Source organism: Babylonia areolata, chromosome 22 (genome assembly GCF_041734735.1).
Source record: "Babylonia areolata isolate BAREFJ2019XMU chromosome 22, ASM4173473v1, whole genome shotgun sequence".
In the NCBI taxonomy this organism is placed as follows: domain Eukaryota; kingdom Metazoa; phylum Mollusca; class Gastropoda; order Neogastropoda; family Buccinidae; genus Babylonia; species Babylonia areolata.
In genome coordinates this window covers 32,914,633-32,934,632 of record NC_134897.1, presented here as the reverse complement: position 1 = coordinate 32,934,632, position 20,000 = coordinate 32,914,633, and the positions used below count along the sequence as shown (strand labels likewise).

The 20,000-nt window shown below is 43.5% G+C and overlaps 1 protein-coding gene across 1 annotated transcript in view; it reads right to left on the bottom strand.

Annotated features, from left to right (window-relative positions):
* Positions 1-20,000, bottom strand: part of LOC143297300 (uncharacterized) — an 85,989-nt gene that overhangs the window by 53,823 nt on the left and 12,166 nt on the right. Inside the window, exons 3-4 of the mRNA XM_076609574.1 lie at positions 17,473-17,733; positions 14,896-15,010 (exon numbers count right to left, since the gene is read on the bottom strand). Of these exons, the coding sequence (XP_076465689.1) occupies positions 14,896-15,010; positions 17,473-17,733 (376 nt within the window). The remainder of the gene's footprint in view (positions 1-14,895; positions 15,011-17,472; positions 17,734-20,000) is intronic.

The following is a 20,000-nucleotide window of genomic DNA, read 5'->3' as shown; positions in this document are numbered from 1 at the left end:
TCTCTCTCTCTCTCTTGTTAATGAAGAGGTGGAGGTTCTGTGATGGACACATAAATCTGTGTACGATTAACTTACTTGATTTATGAATTTTTTTTTAATAACAATTGCTTTATTAAACGTTAAGCTTGTTTTCTTCCGTTTAGTATACCTACCTATACCTACCTTTGATGCTTCAACTGAGAACTGCACTCCCTTGACACAAGGGCTGTATATAGACCAATGTCCATGAAATCAATGAAAAGAATCTGAAGCGTCTCTCTCTCTCTCTGTGATCTGTCTCTGTCTCTCTCTCTACACCCCTCACCACACCCCTATCCTGTGCATTTCGGTCGAGCCTTTTTGTTTTCATCATCCAACAATGAACCAAAATTGAATTATTACTATATTCATGTGCAGTTACTAATATACTGTTTGGCGAGATATTTTCTCTTTGTACATGATTACAATCGTAACATACTTGTTCAGGCCCCTTCAGATATTGGGGCCTATGGTCTTCTGAATAAATATTTCATTTCATTTCTCTACCCTACCCCCCACCCACCTTCACCCCCCACCCCCCTCCAACCCAGTCTGTCATCCAATCTTCTTCTGTCCCCACTCCTCTTCCTGACACCCCTCACCCTCCGCCCCCCAACACCCCCTCCCCCCGTCCCCTTTTTTTAATCTTTCGGTGACAACGTTTCGCTTCGTTTCGTAACAGGACCTCCCCCCCAACACCCTTTAAAAAAAAAAAAAAAAAAAAAAAAAAAAAAGGACGTATTACTTCCACCCCTGAGAACACCAGCACTCGAGGACTTAACATCACCATGTCCCGTAGGGATCTGGGAATGTAAAAGATCTAATCTAAACAGAATGGAGCGAAATGCGCTGAAATGTTGAATGCTTCTTCACACCCACTTTTACTCCTCTACAATATACAGTCAACGGGGGGGAACAGCAATAGTTGAAAAGTTGAAACTTTTAACGTTCTCGCTGAAGCGATGTACATTCTGAAATTCTTCGCACTTACACTGAGAACGAAAGAAAATCAAACGTGCGCACGCACGTACGCACACACACAACACACACACACACGCGCGCGAGCGCACACACACACACACAGAGTATGTGTAAGCACTGTGCACACGTAAACATCAATACTGACCTGGTGGCACACTTGTAAGGTTTCCTTTATGTGTTCGGCGATTTGAAAATTGCAATGCGTCGTGTGTGTGTGTGTGTGTGTGTGTGTGTGTGTGTGTGTGTGTGTGTGTGTGTGTGTGTCCTTTTGCCACCATCTCCCCTCCCCGCCTCCACCCCAACTTGTATCACTCCTACAAGTCCTTCTGTACTCCATTCCAATTGATGTACTTCTTTTATACTTGCGGCCAGACTACTGACAAATGTCCATTTATTTTTTTAGCACGGTCGTAATTTTAGTCTGTTGGGCTTGGATTATTATGTTGTCTAGCTGCGTTGGTGATTCTTTGAATAAAGTTTATTCTCGATTATTCTCGATATTGAAAAAAAATCATAACAGTTTATTCCTACAGCGCTTTTCATTAAACATTTCAAAAAGGCTGACAGTAGTGAAGCATAACCTGACGATCAGAATCAAACTAAACACCCACCTTCACCCACACCCACGTACAACTACGCGCAGAAACAAGCAAAAATAGATGAATAACGAATAGATCAATAAATACAAATAAATAGATAGATAAATAAATAAATAAATAGATAATCAAGCAAATTAATGTACCACACATGCACGCGCGCACGTACACACTCGCACAGAAGAAGTGGGTATATAGAATCAAAGATTCACAGAGTGCGGAATGGAGTACCAGGGGATACTTGAAAAACTAATGTTTTTAGACTTGTTTGAAAAGACTGACTCTGGCAGGTTGGCGATGCTGGAAAATAAAAAATAAAATCTCTTCCACCATGTTTTATATCCGATGACTTTGGGAATGGGAAACATTCTGTCATCAAGAGAAACGCGAAGAGGCCTTGAGGCATACTTGTCTAAATTAATGGTCAGAGACACTCTGAGGGTCAGTACCAGAAACCACATGAGAGGAGAGCGGGGTTCTTGTGTTTGATTCTCTCTTCAATCAGAAAGCCATTGCAGTTCTTTCGAAGAGAGGTTTTCAATGCTGACTTGCCATAAAGATTTTGTTTGGCGGCGGAATTTTATCTTCTTCGAGGAGCTTCTGTGGAAAACCCGCAAATATTTTTTCCCCCTTGATACCATATTCGGAAAGAAAGGTACTGCTTCAAAATTTCCGACAGCTGCAGTTCTTCTCAATTATTTAATCAGCTAATTAATCAACGACTGATCCACTTATTGTCGACAATCAGAAAGCACCCGTTCTAGACGCAGTGATCAAAACTGGATCTGACTGGTGGGCAAAAATGAGACAGATGAACGGAGAGACAAGACTAAACCGATCGCATTCAGTTACCGTTTTCAAAAGGTGTGCGGAAAAAAAAGAGGACATATTGCCTGCTGTTCATATACCCTAGTTTCTTGAGTCCTTGAACTTGACTCTCTCTTTCCCCCTCCCCCACCCTTGATCTTGAATATTTCTATGCTCCTCCCCCCCGTACCCTCCCCCCCCCCACACACACATACAACCTCCCTCCCCCACTCTCTATCTCTCTCACCATCTCTCTCCCTGTATGCGATCTCCTTTTTTCTCTGTTACGTGCGCTTTAAATAGGCCTATTTTGACACCAACCTATCAGTCACGGGTCAAGACAGGTGCACAAAGGAACTTCCAAAAACTGTGCCAGGTTTTCGTGCTACATAGATCAGACATACCCTCACACCCGACTCCCCTCCCCCCCACCCACCCCCTACCTTCTATCCCCCAGAAAGACAGACAGAGACAGAGACAGATACACACACACACACACACACACACACACACACACACACACAGAGAGAGAGAGAGAGAGAGAGAGAGAGAGAGAGGAGAGAAGTCAGTAACATTTACAGAGAGGTGTATACATACATACGCGCGCGTCTGTTCACTTGCGTCAGGGTGAAGTCTCAAAACCAGCGTTCCAGTCACGCTGGGTAAAGATTCAAAAGGGATGTTGCACGCTTCGCCGAAAGTGTACAGTCATCTCTGATGAATACATCCGCCTATCTTTTACTCTCGTGTTTCATTGCAGATGAATACGTCATCTTCTCTGTGTGCGAGTCTCTCTCAGCGGGTGGTAGAAAGAAACGTTGAGAGAGAGAGAGAGAGAGAGAGAGAGAGAAAGAGATGAGGGGAGGTAAAAGGTAGAGGGAACGGGAAAAAGAGTAGATGGGGTGGAATAGGAGAGAGAGGGGTGGAATAGGAGAGAGAGGGGTGGAATAGGAGAGAGAGAGACAGAGAAAGAGACAGAGAAAGAAAGAAAGAGCAAAAACAGAGACAGAGACGGAGATACAGAGTTTTGTGTTCGTGTGCGTGTGCAGGCACGGTTATTCAAGTGTGCCCAAGTATGTGTGTGTGTTTGTGTGCGTGCGTGCGTCGTGCATGCGTGCATGCGGGCGTAAGCGCGCACGCGCATGCACGCGTTCGTGTGATAAACGTTCTCACCCACCCACCGTAGCCACTGTGCCCTCTCTCCACCCTTGCTGCTTGCCTTCACAGGAACCAGACCACGACACGGCAGCACAGTACAGACTGTCAACAACAATAAACGTTCAGAGAGGCGCCTACACCCACCGTCACTTCTAAGGTGTCGTTTTATCATCTGAATTTGGCTGAGATGGGAGCTTTTTGTCATCCTCAGTCTTTCGTGTTCTTTTAATGAACACCAACCACTGAGTTGCAGAAACCAGCACATTCGGAAACCAAGTGTCAATTGTTTTGCTTTAAAAAAATAAAATAAACTGCTGGCTTCGACAGCATCTGGTTTCCCAGTGTCCAATTCAGCTTTTTCTTTTTCTTTTTTTGTAAAGCCAGTGGGTATAAAAATACAGAACAAGATCAAGAACGAAAAATAAAAGACAAAGACTAAAGAAAGAAAGAATAAACAGAGAAATAATAAAGAAAAAAAAGGGGGGGGGGAGGTGAACGAAAGTACGATAAAACGTAAAAAAAAGAAAGAAAGCAAGAAAGAAAAAGAAAGTAAGAAAGACACGATAGAAAAGGAAAGTAAGACAGAAAAGAAAAGAAAGAGAGAAACTGTTTGTCGTGATCCTTTTCAGACTGTCACCGAGCGCGTGAACTGTTGAACAGCAATGTGAATGAAGAACGAATGATGTGTGTGCAGTGATGTGAAAGAAACTTGTCAACAAAATGTAACTTATTGTGGAGACCTGTTGACACATTACCATTACGCAGCTTAAGTTGTCCATCATCAGCTTGTCACCAGTAAATGTTGTAGTGTTTTTTTTGTTGTTGTTTTTTTTGGGTGTGTGTGTGTGATTTTTTTCCCCTAACAAACAATCATTTTCGCCTCGCTCTTCTCCTCTCTTCATAAAATCCACCTCTTCAGGCATGGAGGAATTCAAGCCTGTTCCTTTGGAGGATGTACGCCCCCCAAGAAATATGAAAGCCGAGACTCACAAAAGGCAGATATCGCTCAACGGCTGTCATTTGATACCAAACATAACACTGAAGTCACGGGTAGTTGTTAGGAAGAATTAAGTTCTGACAATATATCAAAATGTCACACAGATTCTAACATCAAACACACAGTCTTGAATTATTGGATAAACGAGTCTTTGGTATTCATACTGTGGATGAACTAAGTGGTCAAGATATTGAATAGACAGACAGAAGATGCACCCCACTGTGAGTCCACGATTCTCTTACATCCCCCGAAAAGAATGGAAGCCGAGACTCACAAACGGACGATATCGCTCAACGGCTGTCACCTGATGTCAGTGATAACACTGAAGTCAGATTGTTGTTAGGAGTGTCATGTTCCCAGCAGCGGGCAGGATTAAGGTCTGACAATGCATCAAAACAGACTATGTTAATCCCACGTAAATTCTAACGCCAGACGCAGAGCCATGAATTCTTGGATAATCACGTAACTGGTATGACTCAGAGTCTTTGGTGTGCATACAATGAGGTAATCGGTGGATGAACGAAGTGTTCAAGATACTGAATAGACAGAAGATTAGTACGTACAGACAGACAGAAGAGCAGTATCGCAGATTGGACAAAACTCCTTGAAGAGTAAATTTCGGTAAAGGAGGGATAGAGACCCAATGTTGTACTCGAAGTAGGGATATGGAGTGTTGGCCTAGAGGTAATGCGTCCGCCTAGGAAGCGAGAGAATCTGAGCGCGCTGGTTCGAATCACGGCTCAGCCGCCGATATTTTCTCCCCCTCCACTAGACCTTGAGTGGTGGTCCGGACGCTAGTCATTCGGATGAGACGATAAACCGAGGTCCCGTGTGCAACATGCACTTAGCGCACGTAAAAGAATCCACGGCAACAAAAGGGTTGTTCCTGGCAAAATTCTGTAGACAAATCCGCTGCGATAGGAAAAACAAATAAAACTGCACGCTTGAAAAAAAAAAAGAAAAAAAAAAAGAAAAAAAAAGGGGGGGGGGGGGGGAGGGGGGGGCTGTGGTATAGCGACGCGCTCTCCCTGGGGAGAGCAGCCCGAATTTCACACAGAGAAATCTGTTGTAATAAAAAGAAATGCAAATACAATTACAAAAATAAGACATGGCCTCGCATTTTTGCTTTGGGGATAGATATGTAAGCCCGCAGTCAGGTCTGCATCCTTTGCAGCTCATGTAACCACGTGTGGGGGCACCGACAAGCAGACCACTGCCATGACAGAACAAAGGACACGAACAAGGGTTTTCTGTTGCTGCGGTCGTAAGGCCGCTAGTGAAGGGCGGAGCTTATCTGACAGACATCTGCATCGACAGATCTGCAGATATGAGCAACGTGATTGTCAAGGGCTGTGTCGTCACAGGTAAAGAATCAAGACTGCCCAGAAGAGAATGAAACCTATCGATTTCCTACACGGATATTGGACGGCTCAGGACAAACGGAAATGTCTTTGGATGAATGGAAGAGGCCCCAGTTTTATCTTAAGTTCATCTTTAATTCATGCCCCGTCATCCAAGACCAACACAGCTTTACTTCGTTTGTATGATTTGACCTGTTTCCAGTGGACAGCAAAATCTGCAGAGCTGAGACTGGTCTGCCAATGACTGGCAACGGAATGGTTGTCGATGAGTGAATGCAGGAACTTGGCGTTCATCAGGAACTGAACAGAGGCCAACCCTGAACCCTGAGGTACACCAGTGGCAACAGGTTTAAGTCAGATGAAAAATCACCGACAGTGATAGCACGGCATGACTGTAAAATAGCTGTGAAACAAAAGACAGGCTGTTCCAGAACTGCCATAATGACGGTGAAGTGTGCGAAGGAGGACAAAGTGATCGATCATGTCAAATGCCGCACTTCACAAAGTCAAGCTAAGTCAGTAGCCATACTTCACTGCGATCAAGGGTGAGCAGAGTGTCATGTGTGATTTCAAGTGGTGCTGGTTCAGCGCTGCGTGAGGGTCGGAAAGCAGGTTGGTAAGGATACAGCAAAGAGTCTTCTGAGGAATTCTTAACACTGGTCGAGAACGAATCTCTCCGTCATTCTAAACACGAAGGACAGGCTGGATACTGGGCGTGAGTCACATGCGAGTCCCAACGTCGACACACATCTCAGATATGACCGACGGGGAATAAACCATCCCGGGAAAATTGGGGAAGGGTAAGTAAGCCCACGATTTCTCACAGTCCCGCGATTTATCTCAAAATGAGAGAAATTGTGGTCGTTCCCCTCCCACGTTTTCTACCAAAGTAAGAGAAATCGTGGGATTACGAGAAGTCGTGGACTTACCTAACACTACACTGACATCACCAGAACAATCACGCGCTGAAGTGGGCAGACACCAAAAAATGCCAATGTTTATTTTTGGTGTCATCCATTCGGACTCACAACATCACGACTTCGAGTTTGGAGCTCAACCGATCGATCCAGCCTGGCACTCAAAAGACGCTGGGTGCTAGTTCTTCAATACGTCTTGGTCTGGGGAATCCTTCAAACAGGGCTCTGACCACAGTGGTCAGAGCCAGATAGTACACTTCCATTGGCATTGTGCATGAGGGGAGGAAGCAGCATGAAGGCAGTTACACAGCCTTGGGGTGGGAATGGGGTCATTTATCTTTGTTGCTTAATAACCAAGCCGACCAAACAAGGCCTTATCATGACTGAAAATTGTAAATATCGATCCCGCAAGAACTGAAAGAAAAACAAAATAACTCATGATATTTACCGTATGGTATCATCTGCTTTGACCAACAACCAATACAGAAACGCTGTTCATAAACTCTATTAAAAAATTCAACAATCCTCTGGCAATATAACGCCCAATTAAACTACACACCTTCGAACCCTTTATCTCCCCCGATCATGACATGCCATTTGAACAGTTATGGCCATTCGATAGCTTCAAAGGGGAAATCATCCGTTTCATTGTGAACCCTCCTGCGAGCGATCGAAGAAAACTGCCTGAACGCTCGGGGGTTCGGTACAACGGCTAAAAATACATGACCGTTGATATGTTTAATGACTCTCAAACCTATTGACACACTCCTGGCAAGTCTGAAGCCTGTGATTGTGCAACCAGTCGGAAAAATAATTGATATCTATATCAGTATATCTATATATTAATATCACACACACACACATATATATAATAAGGCGAAAAAAACAACATTGAAACTGGCTGTAATCATGAAGGAGATATGTGGAAAAAAAAAAAAAAAGAGCGGGGTGAGTGAGAGGAGGGACAGACTGGGAAGAGAAGAGAGAGAGATATGTGGGGAGATAGCGGGGGGGTGAAACAGAGGAAGATAGGGAGGGAGAGAGAGATAAATCCACATCCATAAAAGAGAGATGGGGAAGGAAGAGAGAGAGAGAGAGAGAGAGAGAGAGAGAGAGAGAGAGAGAGGTGATACAGAGGAAGATGGTAAGAGGGAGAGAGAGAGAGACCAATCCACATCCATAAATGATAGAGAGGGAGAGATGAAGAGAGAGAGAGAGGGGGAGGGGTGAAAAGAGAAAGAGAGACAGAAAGAGAGAGAGAGAGATGGGGCGACACGGAAAGAGAGGGACGCACATAGACACAGACAGACAGACAGACATACTGACGGAGAGCGACAGAGACAGACATCCGGAGGACAGGAGAGTTCAAGTGGGCGGTGAGAGTTACCCGAGGATTTGGCACTTGGGATTTATCGGTGTTTGCTTTGAACTTCATGCAACTGCTCTCTTTGCCCTAAGTGCTCTGACACTCGATACTAATGACGTGCTGGGGTTTAGCGTTTTTTGTTTCCCCCTGCTTACAGAGTGTACAAGTATTGTGCCGTGTGCACTGTGTGTGTGTGTGTGTGTGTGTGTGTGTGTGTGTGTGTGTGTGTGTGTGTGTGCGTGTGTGTGAGCGCGCGCAGTTTAACGTCTATTTACAAAGTGTGTTTTTGGTCGAAAATTAAAATGTGTGAAGGGGCGGGAACTTAATACCATGTAAGTTGCAAAAATCGAGGAAAACAAACAAACAAACCCACAAACGTTCAGTTGGATTGTGAAGCAAATCCGCACAATTTATTTTAACAACAAAAAAAGAGAAGAAGTAATAATCAAGAAGAAATAAGAATAAAAAGATCTTTCCAGAAAGCAAAGTGTAAAACGTTTCAAATCCACTCATTCAAAAAGTACATGCATATTTGAAGGTTTTCCCTTGCAGAAGCATGTAACGTGTTTACTTTATTGATTTTAGTTTTAAATGCATTTAATTTTGAGTATGTAAACTGGTGAGGTAAATTACCATAATGTTAAAAGACGTATGCTGCAGTAGATTTGAAGTATAAAAAAAGAAGCCCAAAACATCCTACACACCGTGTGCACTTCGTAGACACTTTGTTGTAACCAGACTCCTGCTCTAACTTAGAGGTTCTCGCGTGATGCAGTCAAGGCGACCCATAGTCCATGGTCCTCAGCCAATTTGCTGGTGTCGCCCCATCGTCTGTTGACAATTCTCCCCTCTCTCTCTCGCCCCATTCTCTCTCTCTCTCTCTCTCTCTCTCATTTCCTCACAACGCGAGTGTGTGTGCATATGGGAGATAAGATTTGCATATATTTATATATTTTGCGATTTCTTTTTGTTGCAAAATACGGTGTACTGATTACAGTTCACAACCCCTTCAAATGGGGCTTTGGCCTTACTGAATAAAATTCTGATTCTGATTCTGATTCTGATTCTCTCTTTCTCTGTGTGTCCGGCATACTGATGACAGAAAATGAAGATATCCATCATCGGTCAAAATATTCATTAATCAATTAAAAATTAGTATGGGTTCCATGAGGAAAAAAGCATAGATAAAAAGTAGAAGGGATTTGGATGGTCAATCTCGACACTGTAATTATTTGATGTGTTCGCATTGATATGATGAGTTTTGATGTTACATGTGTAAATATTTATTATATGATTTATACGTAATTTAGTATGTGTTTGTATTAATATGATGCATGTCGATGTTACATGCGTAAATATTTATTATATGATTTATCTGTACTTTGTTTTCTGTGTAGTCCAAACCTTGGAGACGAACGACTGAACAAAAGGCAAATTACCCCCGTGTCACATGTAATTTTAATCTAATGACAAAGTGCCAAAGTGTCGCAAATCTCTTATTAGATTATGTTGTTTCAATTCTGTTTTGTTTTTCATTTCTGTTCCATTTCATCTATTTTGCACCATTTTGTTCTGATTTGTACCTACTATGTCACCAGAGCTTTTCAGATAATGACATTAAACATTTCAGTGCTCAGCGTGTTATGTGAGTGTCCGCAGTTTGCCACCATGTCATCTTAGAGGCCAGTCTCTCCTTCACCGACCTGCATGTGTCCAGTTCATGGTTTGGCGTGCAGTTCTTTGTTGCAGGGAGCCTCTGCATATGTCCAGCGGAGACGCCGTTTGCAGAGGATGGTCGTTGACACGACGGGCTGATCAAAACCCACTGATCTCACTCAATGATTCAGTGTTTGATTCTTCTCTATTCTCGGCCACCACTGCGTCACTCATCGCGATTGTAACCTGCCATAAGCTATGTATTGTACGTATATATTTGTGTCCGATTTGGAAAACTCATTATGTGTCGAAAATAACTGCGACAATAAACACACGTTGAATTATATAACCGAACTGACAACAATCTCGATCACTATCCATTTGTCAAGGTTTCACACTGCATTAACGTCTGTTATTCAAAATTGATCGAAAGCCTGAAACTGTCATTAGTTTTGATAACCTGTATAACAATAATAACATGGGCAACCGTTTTCTATCAAGCTAAGGCGATATACACATTAAAGAGATGAAGGACGAATGGAAAACTCATACAGACACAGACAGCATTCAAGTACAGAATACACTCTTGTTTGATATCAACTCGTCTTGTTTGATATCAACTCGTAAACAAATGTTTTCAACATCACGGTCCATATAAACTGCAAACAGAGTTAAGCAGGAGATCAGAAGTGGTCTGCAAAGTCTTAGAGCGAGCGAGAGAGAGAGAGAGAGAGGGAACGGGGGAGTTGGAAGGGGGAGGGTGCAAGGACAAATTTTTATGTCAGGCCAATGGCCTTTATCACGGGAAGTCCACGTGCACGAAAAATAAAAACAGTGAGAGAGAGATGAGAGAGAGACAGTAAGAGAGTGAGTGAGCGAGAGAGAGAGACACGGAGAGAGAGAGAGTGAGAGGGACAGAGACAGTGAGAGAGGCAGTGAGAGAGAGAAAGAGAGAGCAGATGAGAGAGAGAGATAGACAGTGAGAGAGACAGTAAGAGACAGCGAAAAAGAGAGAGTAAAAGAGTGAGAGACAGAGAGAGAGAGTGAGACAGAGACAGACAGTGAGGGAGACAATGAGAGAGAGAAGGGGGGGCGGGGCTGAGATAGCGACAGAGACGATGTGAGGACAGGGCAACTCGTCGCACGGGGGTGAAAGACAGGCTTGAGAAATGCCCTCGCTTGACTTGGGGATTCTAATCCGCTGTTGGCACTGTAAACTGAACCGATGAATAGAACTTCAGTTCCTGAACTTTTGACCCCCTCTCCCCCCGCCATCCCCCCGTCCCGAGTTTACTTTGAACAGCCGAGAGAGAGGGAAGGAGACAGAGTAAGAGAAAAAAAGGCAGACAGATAGAGACACGGAGAGACAGAGAGGTGACGGGGTCATGGTTGAAGAGGAAAAAAGAGGAACGAGAGAAGGTGTCATGATTTGGTTTCTTCTGTGCGCTTGACATTTCAGAACAACTCTTTGTTTAAAGTTGAAAATCCACACCAGTTTTGTAGCATATTTCCCCATGGTATGATTTCCCATTTGTGGAACAACCCTTCGCCAAGAGCCTCGGCAGCCATAATACAAAAATGTTCTCCATCTTTTTTGTTTGATTGTTTTATCTGATTTCATGTTAACGTTTTACACAAACCAAAGGTAAAGCTCTCTAGGCCAGACCAGCGCGTTGGGTTCAGGCAACAGCAGATAGGGCGTAGAGTATATGGATCATTCCGCTCGCTTTGCCTCCTCCTTGAAACTGAAACTGAAACTTTCTCCGGCCTTCACAGCTGTCTCTTTGTTATGAACAAAGGACTGTCGTGACGAGACTCTTAGAACACTCGAAAGTAGAGCCAAACACAACGCAACAAAATAAAGCTGTCTTCATAAGAAATAATTCCAATATTTTTTTTTTTTTGTCATTTACTGGATGCAGTATTTTCACTCTGCCTTCCTGATTGCCTCCTTTTTAAATGTGTTGGTTGCCAAAGAAAAAACAGACAAACCGTATCTGTTTGCCTAGTTTATGTGTCTCTCAATCCCTCCTTCACTCCCTCCTCTCTCTCTCTCTCCCTCTCATCTGCATTCGCGTCATGTTTATTCCGATTTACAGCTGCTCCCTCTCTTTCTCTCCCCCCCCCCCCCTTCTCTTCCGCTATCTTTCTCTCTGGAGCTCTCACAGCTCGCGTGTAAGCATTTTCACACCACCACCGTGTTTAAGCTTTATGTTTTCACCTAATAAATTTCCTTATACACTACGAGGTCTGAATGTGAGCGCATGTGTTGTGTGTGTGTGTGTGTGTGTGTGTGTGAGCTGAACATCATAATAGCTTCACCGCACTGTCAACATTAAGTTTCAATCGCAAGGTGGCACAGGTCGGGGATAGGTGGAAAGGAAATGCGGGATCCGTTCTTCTGTGCCCTATTATTCTTTTGTCATTTCTTACCGAAAAAACCCCCAACCTTGTTGAAAGGTAAAGATCAGCAGTGAACTGTGTTTTATTATGTAAGGCTGTCTTTGTGCTCAAGTATGTTTTCTTTCAGTTCAGAACCTGGGTATTTTCTCTGCCTGTTATTTTTCCTTTTCCGGAAAAAAAAGCTAGATGGAAAATAAAAATCAGCAGTGAATTTTGTTTACATGGTATCAGCTGTCTATCTGTGCCTCTCATGAAGTTTCAGTTTGGGACCTGGGATGTTTCGCTATTACTTTCTTCCTGTCCGAGAAAAAAAAGCTTGTTGAAAAGTTAAATTCAGCAGTGACTTGCGTTTTATCACATCAGCTGTCTGTTTGTGCCTCTCAAGTAGGCGGTCTTTCAGTTTCAGACCTGAGTATTTTCCCTGCCTTTTAATTTTCCCTTTTCCAACCCCACCCCCCACCCCCAACAAAAACAAACAACCCCCCCCCCCAAAAAAAAAAAAAAAAACAACAACAAAAAACAAAAAAAAACCCAAAACAACACAACAAAACACCACATCGAAAGGTAAAAGCCAGCAGTGACTTGTGTTTGTATCATCAACTCCCTGTTTGTGCCTCTCAAGCATGTACCCTTTGTTCAGTTTAGGACCAGAGAACACGTTAGGGACGTCGTCGCACACTCCACTTAAAGATAATCCTTCATAAAGGTATTGAGAGAGCTCTCGATACACACTGAGTATCCAGGAAGAGAGGAGACGATGTGGGGCAGGGCAGGGGAGGGGAGGGGAGGGGATGGGGGTGGGGGTGGGGGGTCGTTTAATGGTTCCGGGTCGTCCCAGGTTGGTACCTGTGGTAAGTGTGCTGTGTAAGACGAGAAACTGTTTATGCAACGGCTTACGTTGTATGAGAGTGTGTGCAGAACGTAAGACGACGTCGACTGCAAAATCAGTGCTGTGTTGTTTTCTGCACGTTTTTGTTGTTGTTCCATATGCTGTAGTAGTAGTAGTAGCAGCAGCAGCAGTAGTAGCAGTAGCAGTAGTACCAGTTGCAGTTGCAGTAGTAGTAGTAGCAACAGCAGCAGTAGTACCAGTTGCAGTAGTAGCAGTACGAGTAGTAGTACCAGTAGTAGTAGTACCAGTTGCAGTAGTAGTAGTAGTAGTAGTAGTACCAGTTGCAGTAGTAGTAGTAGTACCAGTTGCAGTTGGAGATGCAGCAGCAGCAGCAGCAGCAGTAGTAGTAGTAGTAGTAGCAGCAGCAGCAGTAGGAGTAGTGGTAGTAGTAGTCGTGCTGCAGCCACTGCTGCTACTGTTGCTACTACTCAACTGTTAAGCTACTGCTGCTGATGCCATCATCACTGCTACAACGGCTGCTGCTTGACTACTGTTGCTGTTGCTGATGATGCCGTTGTTGCCCGTGTTCATGTATTTCCTGCTGGCTGTAGTAGACATAAAGCGCTAAACGAAAGGAGGAAAAGATATAACCAAAAAAAAAAAAGAAAAAAAAAAGAGAAGATATAAAAAGGATTTCTTGAACCAAAAAAAAAAGCAAAAAGGGTTGGGAGAACAACGCGGTGATGAAAAGCAAAGTAAAGAATATAAAGATAGAAACAAAAAAATGGCAAAGAAAGAGAAGGAAAGAAAGGAAGAAATGGAGGGAAAGAAAGACAGGCGGACAGGCAGACAGACATGCAGGCAGCAGACAGACAGGCAGGCAGACAGACAGACAGACAGGCAGGCAGACAGACGAACAGATCTTTTGTTGCTTGCCGGCAAGGAGACAGACAGGCAGGCAGGCAGGCAGACAGGCAGGCAGACAGACGAACACATCTTTTGTTGCTTTCAGCCCACCCGACCACATAAGGCTATATCAGGGCAAGACAAACATAGCGACGGATGGAAAACATGATACGCGACATGCAGACGAGAGTGAAGAATAAAGACTACATGAAAAATATTTTCTTATTCTCCCGTTCAGGAACGAAAACAATGGACACACACACACAAAGACCTTCCGATGCATTCCAGCAACGGACATAGACAAAGTTTAGCAAAAAAAAATTAAAAAAACAACAACAACTACAACAAACAAACGTTTACTGTGAATGTGGTAAACAGATTGCACTAAATAATATTTTATTTCAATGTCAAATGATTGTCAGTTCACTTCCAAAATCATGTAAAGTTAGTTTATTTGTTTAGTTGGGTTGTTTTTTTTTTCAGAACATAAAAAAAAATAATATCCAACCATTTAATTCTATTCAAAATCGCCGAATCCCCGTTACATAGTGCAATAGGAGTGTTTCTGTGATGCGACCTACAGATATTTAAAAAAAAATATTTTGTTGTTCTTATTGTTCATGGCTGTTTTACTTTGATATTTACGGTTTGTTGATTCCGCTGCTGTAGTTTGTCATTTCTCTATAAATTATGTCCCCATTCAACCTACATCCACTCCCCAACCCCACCCCTCACACACGAACATAAACACACATGACACGTCTAATATCACTCAAAGTGAAAAGACGTTAAAATAAAGACAAAAAAGACAGACAGACATACAACAAAGAAAGACGTTCTGGTGCATGTATAGGACACGGAAACACAGAGGAATGTACAGACTGGTGTCACTTTACTTACCCGTGATCAGAGTTCCCTGTTCGTCAAATTCCAATTCCACCAGCTTCCCGAAACGGCTCGAGTTCGTATTCAGCACAGTTGACGCATTCCCAAACAGTTCAAGCAAAGGATTCACCTGGCGGAAAGGAACAATTATTGTGTACTGCACTGCACCAACCTGCTTTGGTTGAGTTGGCATGGCATGGGTTGGTATGGCATGGCATGGCATGGTATGGTATGGTATGGTATGGTATGGTATAATAATGGTATCTATTGTATGGTATTGTATTGTATTGTTACCCTGCATGGTACTGTACTGTACTGTACTGTACTGTACTGTACTGTACTATATCGTCCTGCAGTATATTGCATTGTATGCAATCGCACTCACCTGTTCCGAATAGTACCGACCTGAAGACCAATTTTCTTTTAAATGGTATTCACCCTAACAGTTCGTCAATAAAACGACTCTTGACATAGAATTCCCTTTTTTTCTTTTTATTTCCCAAAACCGCCAAAGAAATGGACCAGAAACGCTGAGGTCTAGATTAAAAAAGAAAGCGACAAGCTAGCAATACAAAAGGTATCACAATCAGGTATACATATACATACGAAAGAGCAAGTGTACCGAGTGCGTGTCAATGGCAAGAATTTTTAATCAAAGCTACTGTTCAAAAGGAGGCGGGGATCGAGGTTAAAGGGCAATGGGTCAAGAGAAATACGAAGAGAGAGAGAGAGAGAGAGAGAGAGAGAGAGAGTGAGAAACAGACATAGAGACAGAGAGACAGATAGAGACAGACAGACACAGGTGAGACAGAGGCAGACAGACAGAGAGAGAGAGAGACAGAGAGAGAGACAGATAAAGAAGCAGAGACACAGAGAGAGAGAGAGATGTGAAAGGAGGGAAGAAAGAAAGCAATCAAAAAGGAAACCACACACACACACACACACACACACACACAAGCCATAGCGTTTTTGCCCTTTCCGAAAAAATAGCAGAAACTTTGTTGACCTCAGTAAATTAACTTAAAACACCGCTCCTCTTCACTTAACAAATCCTTGAACTATGAGATCTTGCTGTGTTGCTGTCCCTTATTCTCTGTTGTAATTGTTGTACTAGTAGCAGCTGTTGTTATTCTTTGTTTCTTTTCGTTCCTGTTGTGTTTAGCGCGTCTGGAGTCTTATTTCTTTATACGTGCGTGTAAATGACTGCTGTGAAAGCGCTTTGATGTGCCTATGGCCAAGATTAAGCTCTACATAAATACCTGTATTAATAGTAATAATAATTATTATATTTATATAACGCAAAATCTTGTGCAGAGACAAATCAAAGCGCTTTCGTACCATTCATTCACACGCATGCTTAACTCTAAAACTGGAAAAACTGAAGAGGAAGAGGCAGGGAAGGGAGGCTATTTTGGGAAGAGGTGGTTTTAAGACCAGACTTGAAAGAGCTCACTGCGGAGACCTGATGAAGAGAAAGAGGAAGTCCATTCCAATTGCAAGGTCCAAAGACAGAGAAAGAACGGCAGCCAACAGTCGAGTGTTTGAATCTGGGTATGCGTAAATAGAGTGGATCCAAAGCCGATCGTAGAGAGCGAGATGGACTGTAGAGGTGAAGGCAGCCACAGAGATAGGCAGGGGCAGATTTGTGAGTACATTTATAACATAGAGTGTTGATCTTGTTCTTTATTCTGTGTGAGACAGGCAGCCAGTGGAGATGCTGCGAAAGAGGAGTGATGTGCTCAGATATTTTCTTTCTGAGAACGAGTCGGGCAGCAGAGTTTTGAACAGTAATCTTCTTCTTCTGCTTATCATTATTATCATTATTATAATATTATTATCATCATTATTTCTCCCTTTCTTTATCATGTATTCCCTTTTTGCCTTCGCCTTCTTTCTGCAAGTCCATGTCTCTCACCTTCGCTCTGCGAGTAGAAAGTTTCTATCCTGTATGGGCAAGTACATTGTTTACATGGCTTCGATTTTTTTCTTCTTCTTTTTATTTTCTATTCTCGTCGTTTGGAATTTTTTCTTGCCAGTCATGTCTCAGGACATTGTCATACTTGTCTGCGAGACGCGTGGCCTATACTGGTTACATTCAATTCCGACCATTTCAACATTCCCCCTCCACCCCCCCAACACTCCACGCCTTTTTTCAGGTCTTTGACAATGTCTGACTGTGCATACCACTCCTTTCCAACAACAGGCGGTACTGAGTATTTGTCCACTCCACACACCCATTTTTTTCTAACAGCGCAACCCCACCCCTTATCCTGCCCGCAAACCCCCTCCTTCCTCTTTCGCTTCGTCAAGTCTCCACACTCAGCTCTTTCAAGTCTGGCCTTAAAACCCACCTCTTCCCAAAATAGCCTCCCTTCCCTGCCTCTTCCTTGTCTTTAGTTTCTCCAGTTTTAGAGTTATGCGTGCGTGAGAATGACTGGTGCGAAAGCGCTTAGATTTGTCTATGCAAAAGATTCAGCGTTATATAAGTATCATTATTATTATTATTATTCATCGTCATTATCACTACCACCATCACCATCCTCACCATGATCGTTCTCAAGTACCAGCCACATCCATCAATTTAATTCTCACCTTTTCCAGCTTCCCGACGATGTCCTGAGAGAGCGGTTCCCGGTCTCTGCCGCCCTGTGCCCGGTCTTCCGTGGCGCTTTGCACCAGGTGGTGCAGGATGTACTTGGTGCTCTCGGTCTTGCCCGCTCCGGAGTCCCCCCCGACCACCACACACTGGCTGCGGCCCGTGGTCAGCAGGTTCCGACGGACCTGAGAGGCTACCCAGAAGATGTGTGCTGGCGCCTTGGAGCGAACCCGAAGGTTTCGGTACTTTTCGTGGAACTGCACACAGTGCACCACTGGAATGCCCTTTTTTGTTGGTACAGGTTGTCTGAGTTTGTGGATACGTGTAGAATAATGTTTCCTTTGCTTTGAAAAAATTAATGAGTTTTAACTTGTTTGGATATTTTTGTTGGTTTCGTAATCACCTTCCCCCGATAAATGATTCTGGGAAGATTTGGCGTTTTCCTTTGGTGAAAGTGTGTGTGTGTGTGTGTGTGTGTGTGTGTGTGTGTGTGTGTGTGTGTGTGTGTGCGTGCGTGCGTGCGTGTATATGTGTGTGTGTGTAGCTGCAGACCTAACATGTAAATAACTACCCAAAATACTATTTCCATGGAGCTAAGGCATTTTTCAATGCACATCTTTGCGTGGTATCGTTCTGGAAGCATTAGCGTCGTGTTAAGACAGGTTCCCCCCTCACCTCCCCCCCCCCTGCATCCTCTCCATGCAACCCCCCATCCCCCCGCCCCCCTCCCCTCCCACCCCCCCACAAGCCACCCCACCACTTTCTTGGATGTCTATCCCCGTCGGCCATATCATGTGGTGATGACGACGTTAAATCCGGATATAACTAACCAGCCAACCTCTCCCTGACACGCAGATCTTTAAGAGCACTCGCTGTTAGGTCGTTAATCCCGAATTAGGGACAGAAGCGGCGGGACTTTCTTTGTGCTACGGGAGTCCACAGGAGGTACGGTTGGAATGCTTAAAAGAATATTTTTAGGTCTGGAAAAAAAAAGGTGCGTGGATTACTCCGGAAACCAATGCGCATGTATGAGAGAGTCCTTGCGGTGTGCGCGCATGTACACACACACACACACACACACATATATATATATATATATATATGTGTGTGTGTGTGTGTGTGTGTGTGTGTGTGTGTGAGAGAGAGAGTTCGGAGAGGCGTGTTTTATTGATACGAGTGCTGCTACATCGTCTGAAAAGAATATTTCTGGCGAGTTTCTTTCTTTCTTCTCTTCTTCGTCATCATCATACTACTGTATCTTATTCATATCACGTGCACTGCTAAACGCACTCAGAGCAGCACTATGTAAAGCGTAGATTATCATCATTGTCATTATTATTGGACGTACTACGCCAAGAACATTTAAATCCAGGTCGAGCAAAGTGGGGGATAGGCCCTAATGTTACTGAAACAGAGTTGAGAAAGAAATGGCAAAAAATGATAAGAAAAAAAAAAGAAAAGAAAAAATATATAAAGTGTCCAATCCGCTTTCACCAATTTGTCGTTCAAACATCCGCCTTCCCCCTCCCTCCCTCTCTATTCCACACCCCCACCGTCCTTCTCCCTACAGTTTTCTTTTTATCTCCCTGAGCTGGGCTGCAAGAGCAATCCAAGCAACGCTGGGTTTGCTTAACGTATAGAAGTTAAAAATCACAGCTAATGAAAACACACACACACACACACACACACACACACACAACCCCAAAAAACTTGGGAACATTTTCCAAACGCTAAGCAAACCTACCACCGCGAAAGATCGCCCCATGTGCAGCAACCCGCTGAAGTAATCTGTCTCGCTAAATCCCCAGCCCCGTTTAGTTTTAAGATCCCAGCTGCTTTATTCTTTTGTCAAAAGAATGGGAGGAAGAAAAACTCCACGGGTAACCCTGCGGAGGGGCTGGGTGGGGATGGTGGGTGATGTACGGGTGTACGCGAATGATTACTTAACTGCGGCAGAAGACGGGAGACCGTTTTTTTTTTTCTCTGACAGGATGTATACCGAAAATGTTTTATGTGTGTGGATCTTAAGTTTGCGGCACTGTGGTTGCTTTTGATCAATACCCCAGGTGGTATGTATGAATTAATCATTACGGAACTGAATTAAATTGACCCCCCCCCCCCCCAACCCCTCCTCCATTTTTTTTCTTTCCTCTATGTCTTCATTTTACATGTCATAAAGATGACTTGGCGCTCCGCCGTTCTGTTCTATGTCAAAGATAAATGATAAATGATGGCACGATATACTTCACGCCAGATTTTATTGTAGGCGTTGTAAAACTAAAGCTTGCGAGCACGGCAAAGCATCAGACATGGGAAAGAACGTTAAAGTGTGGACGGGGTGGATGGGGGAGGGGGGAAGGTGGTGGATTTTTTTTTTGTGTGTGTTGTTATTTATTTTTCTAATTCACATTTGGAGAATCTGAAATATATTCGAGCGCACCGTCTAAACAAAATGAGCAGAAATAAAAACGAATCAAAGAGAATACTTTTCATTTAAAGAAAAAGAAAACTCGAACATTTGTCA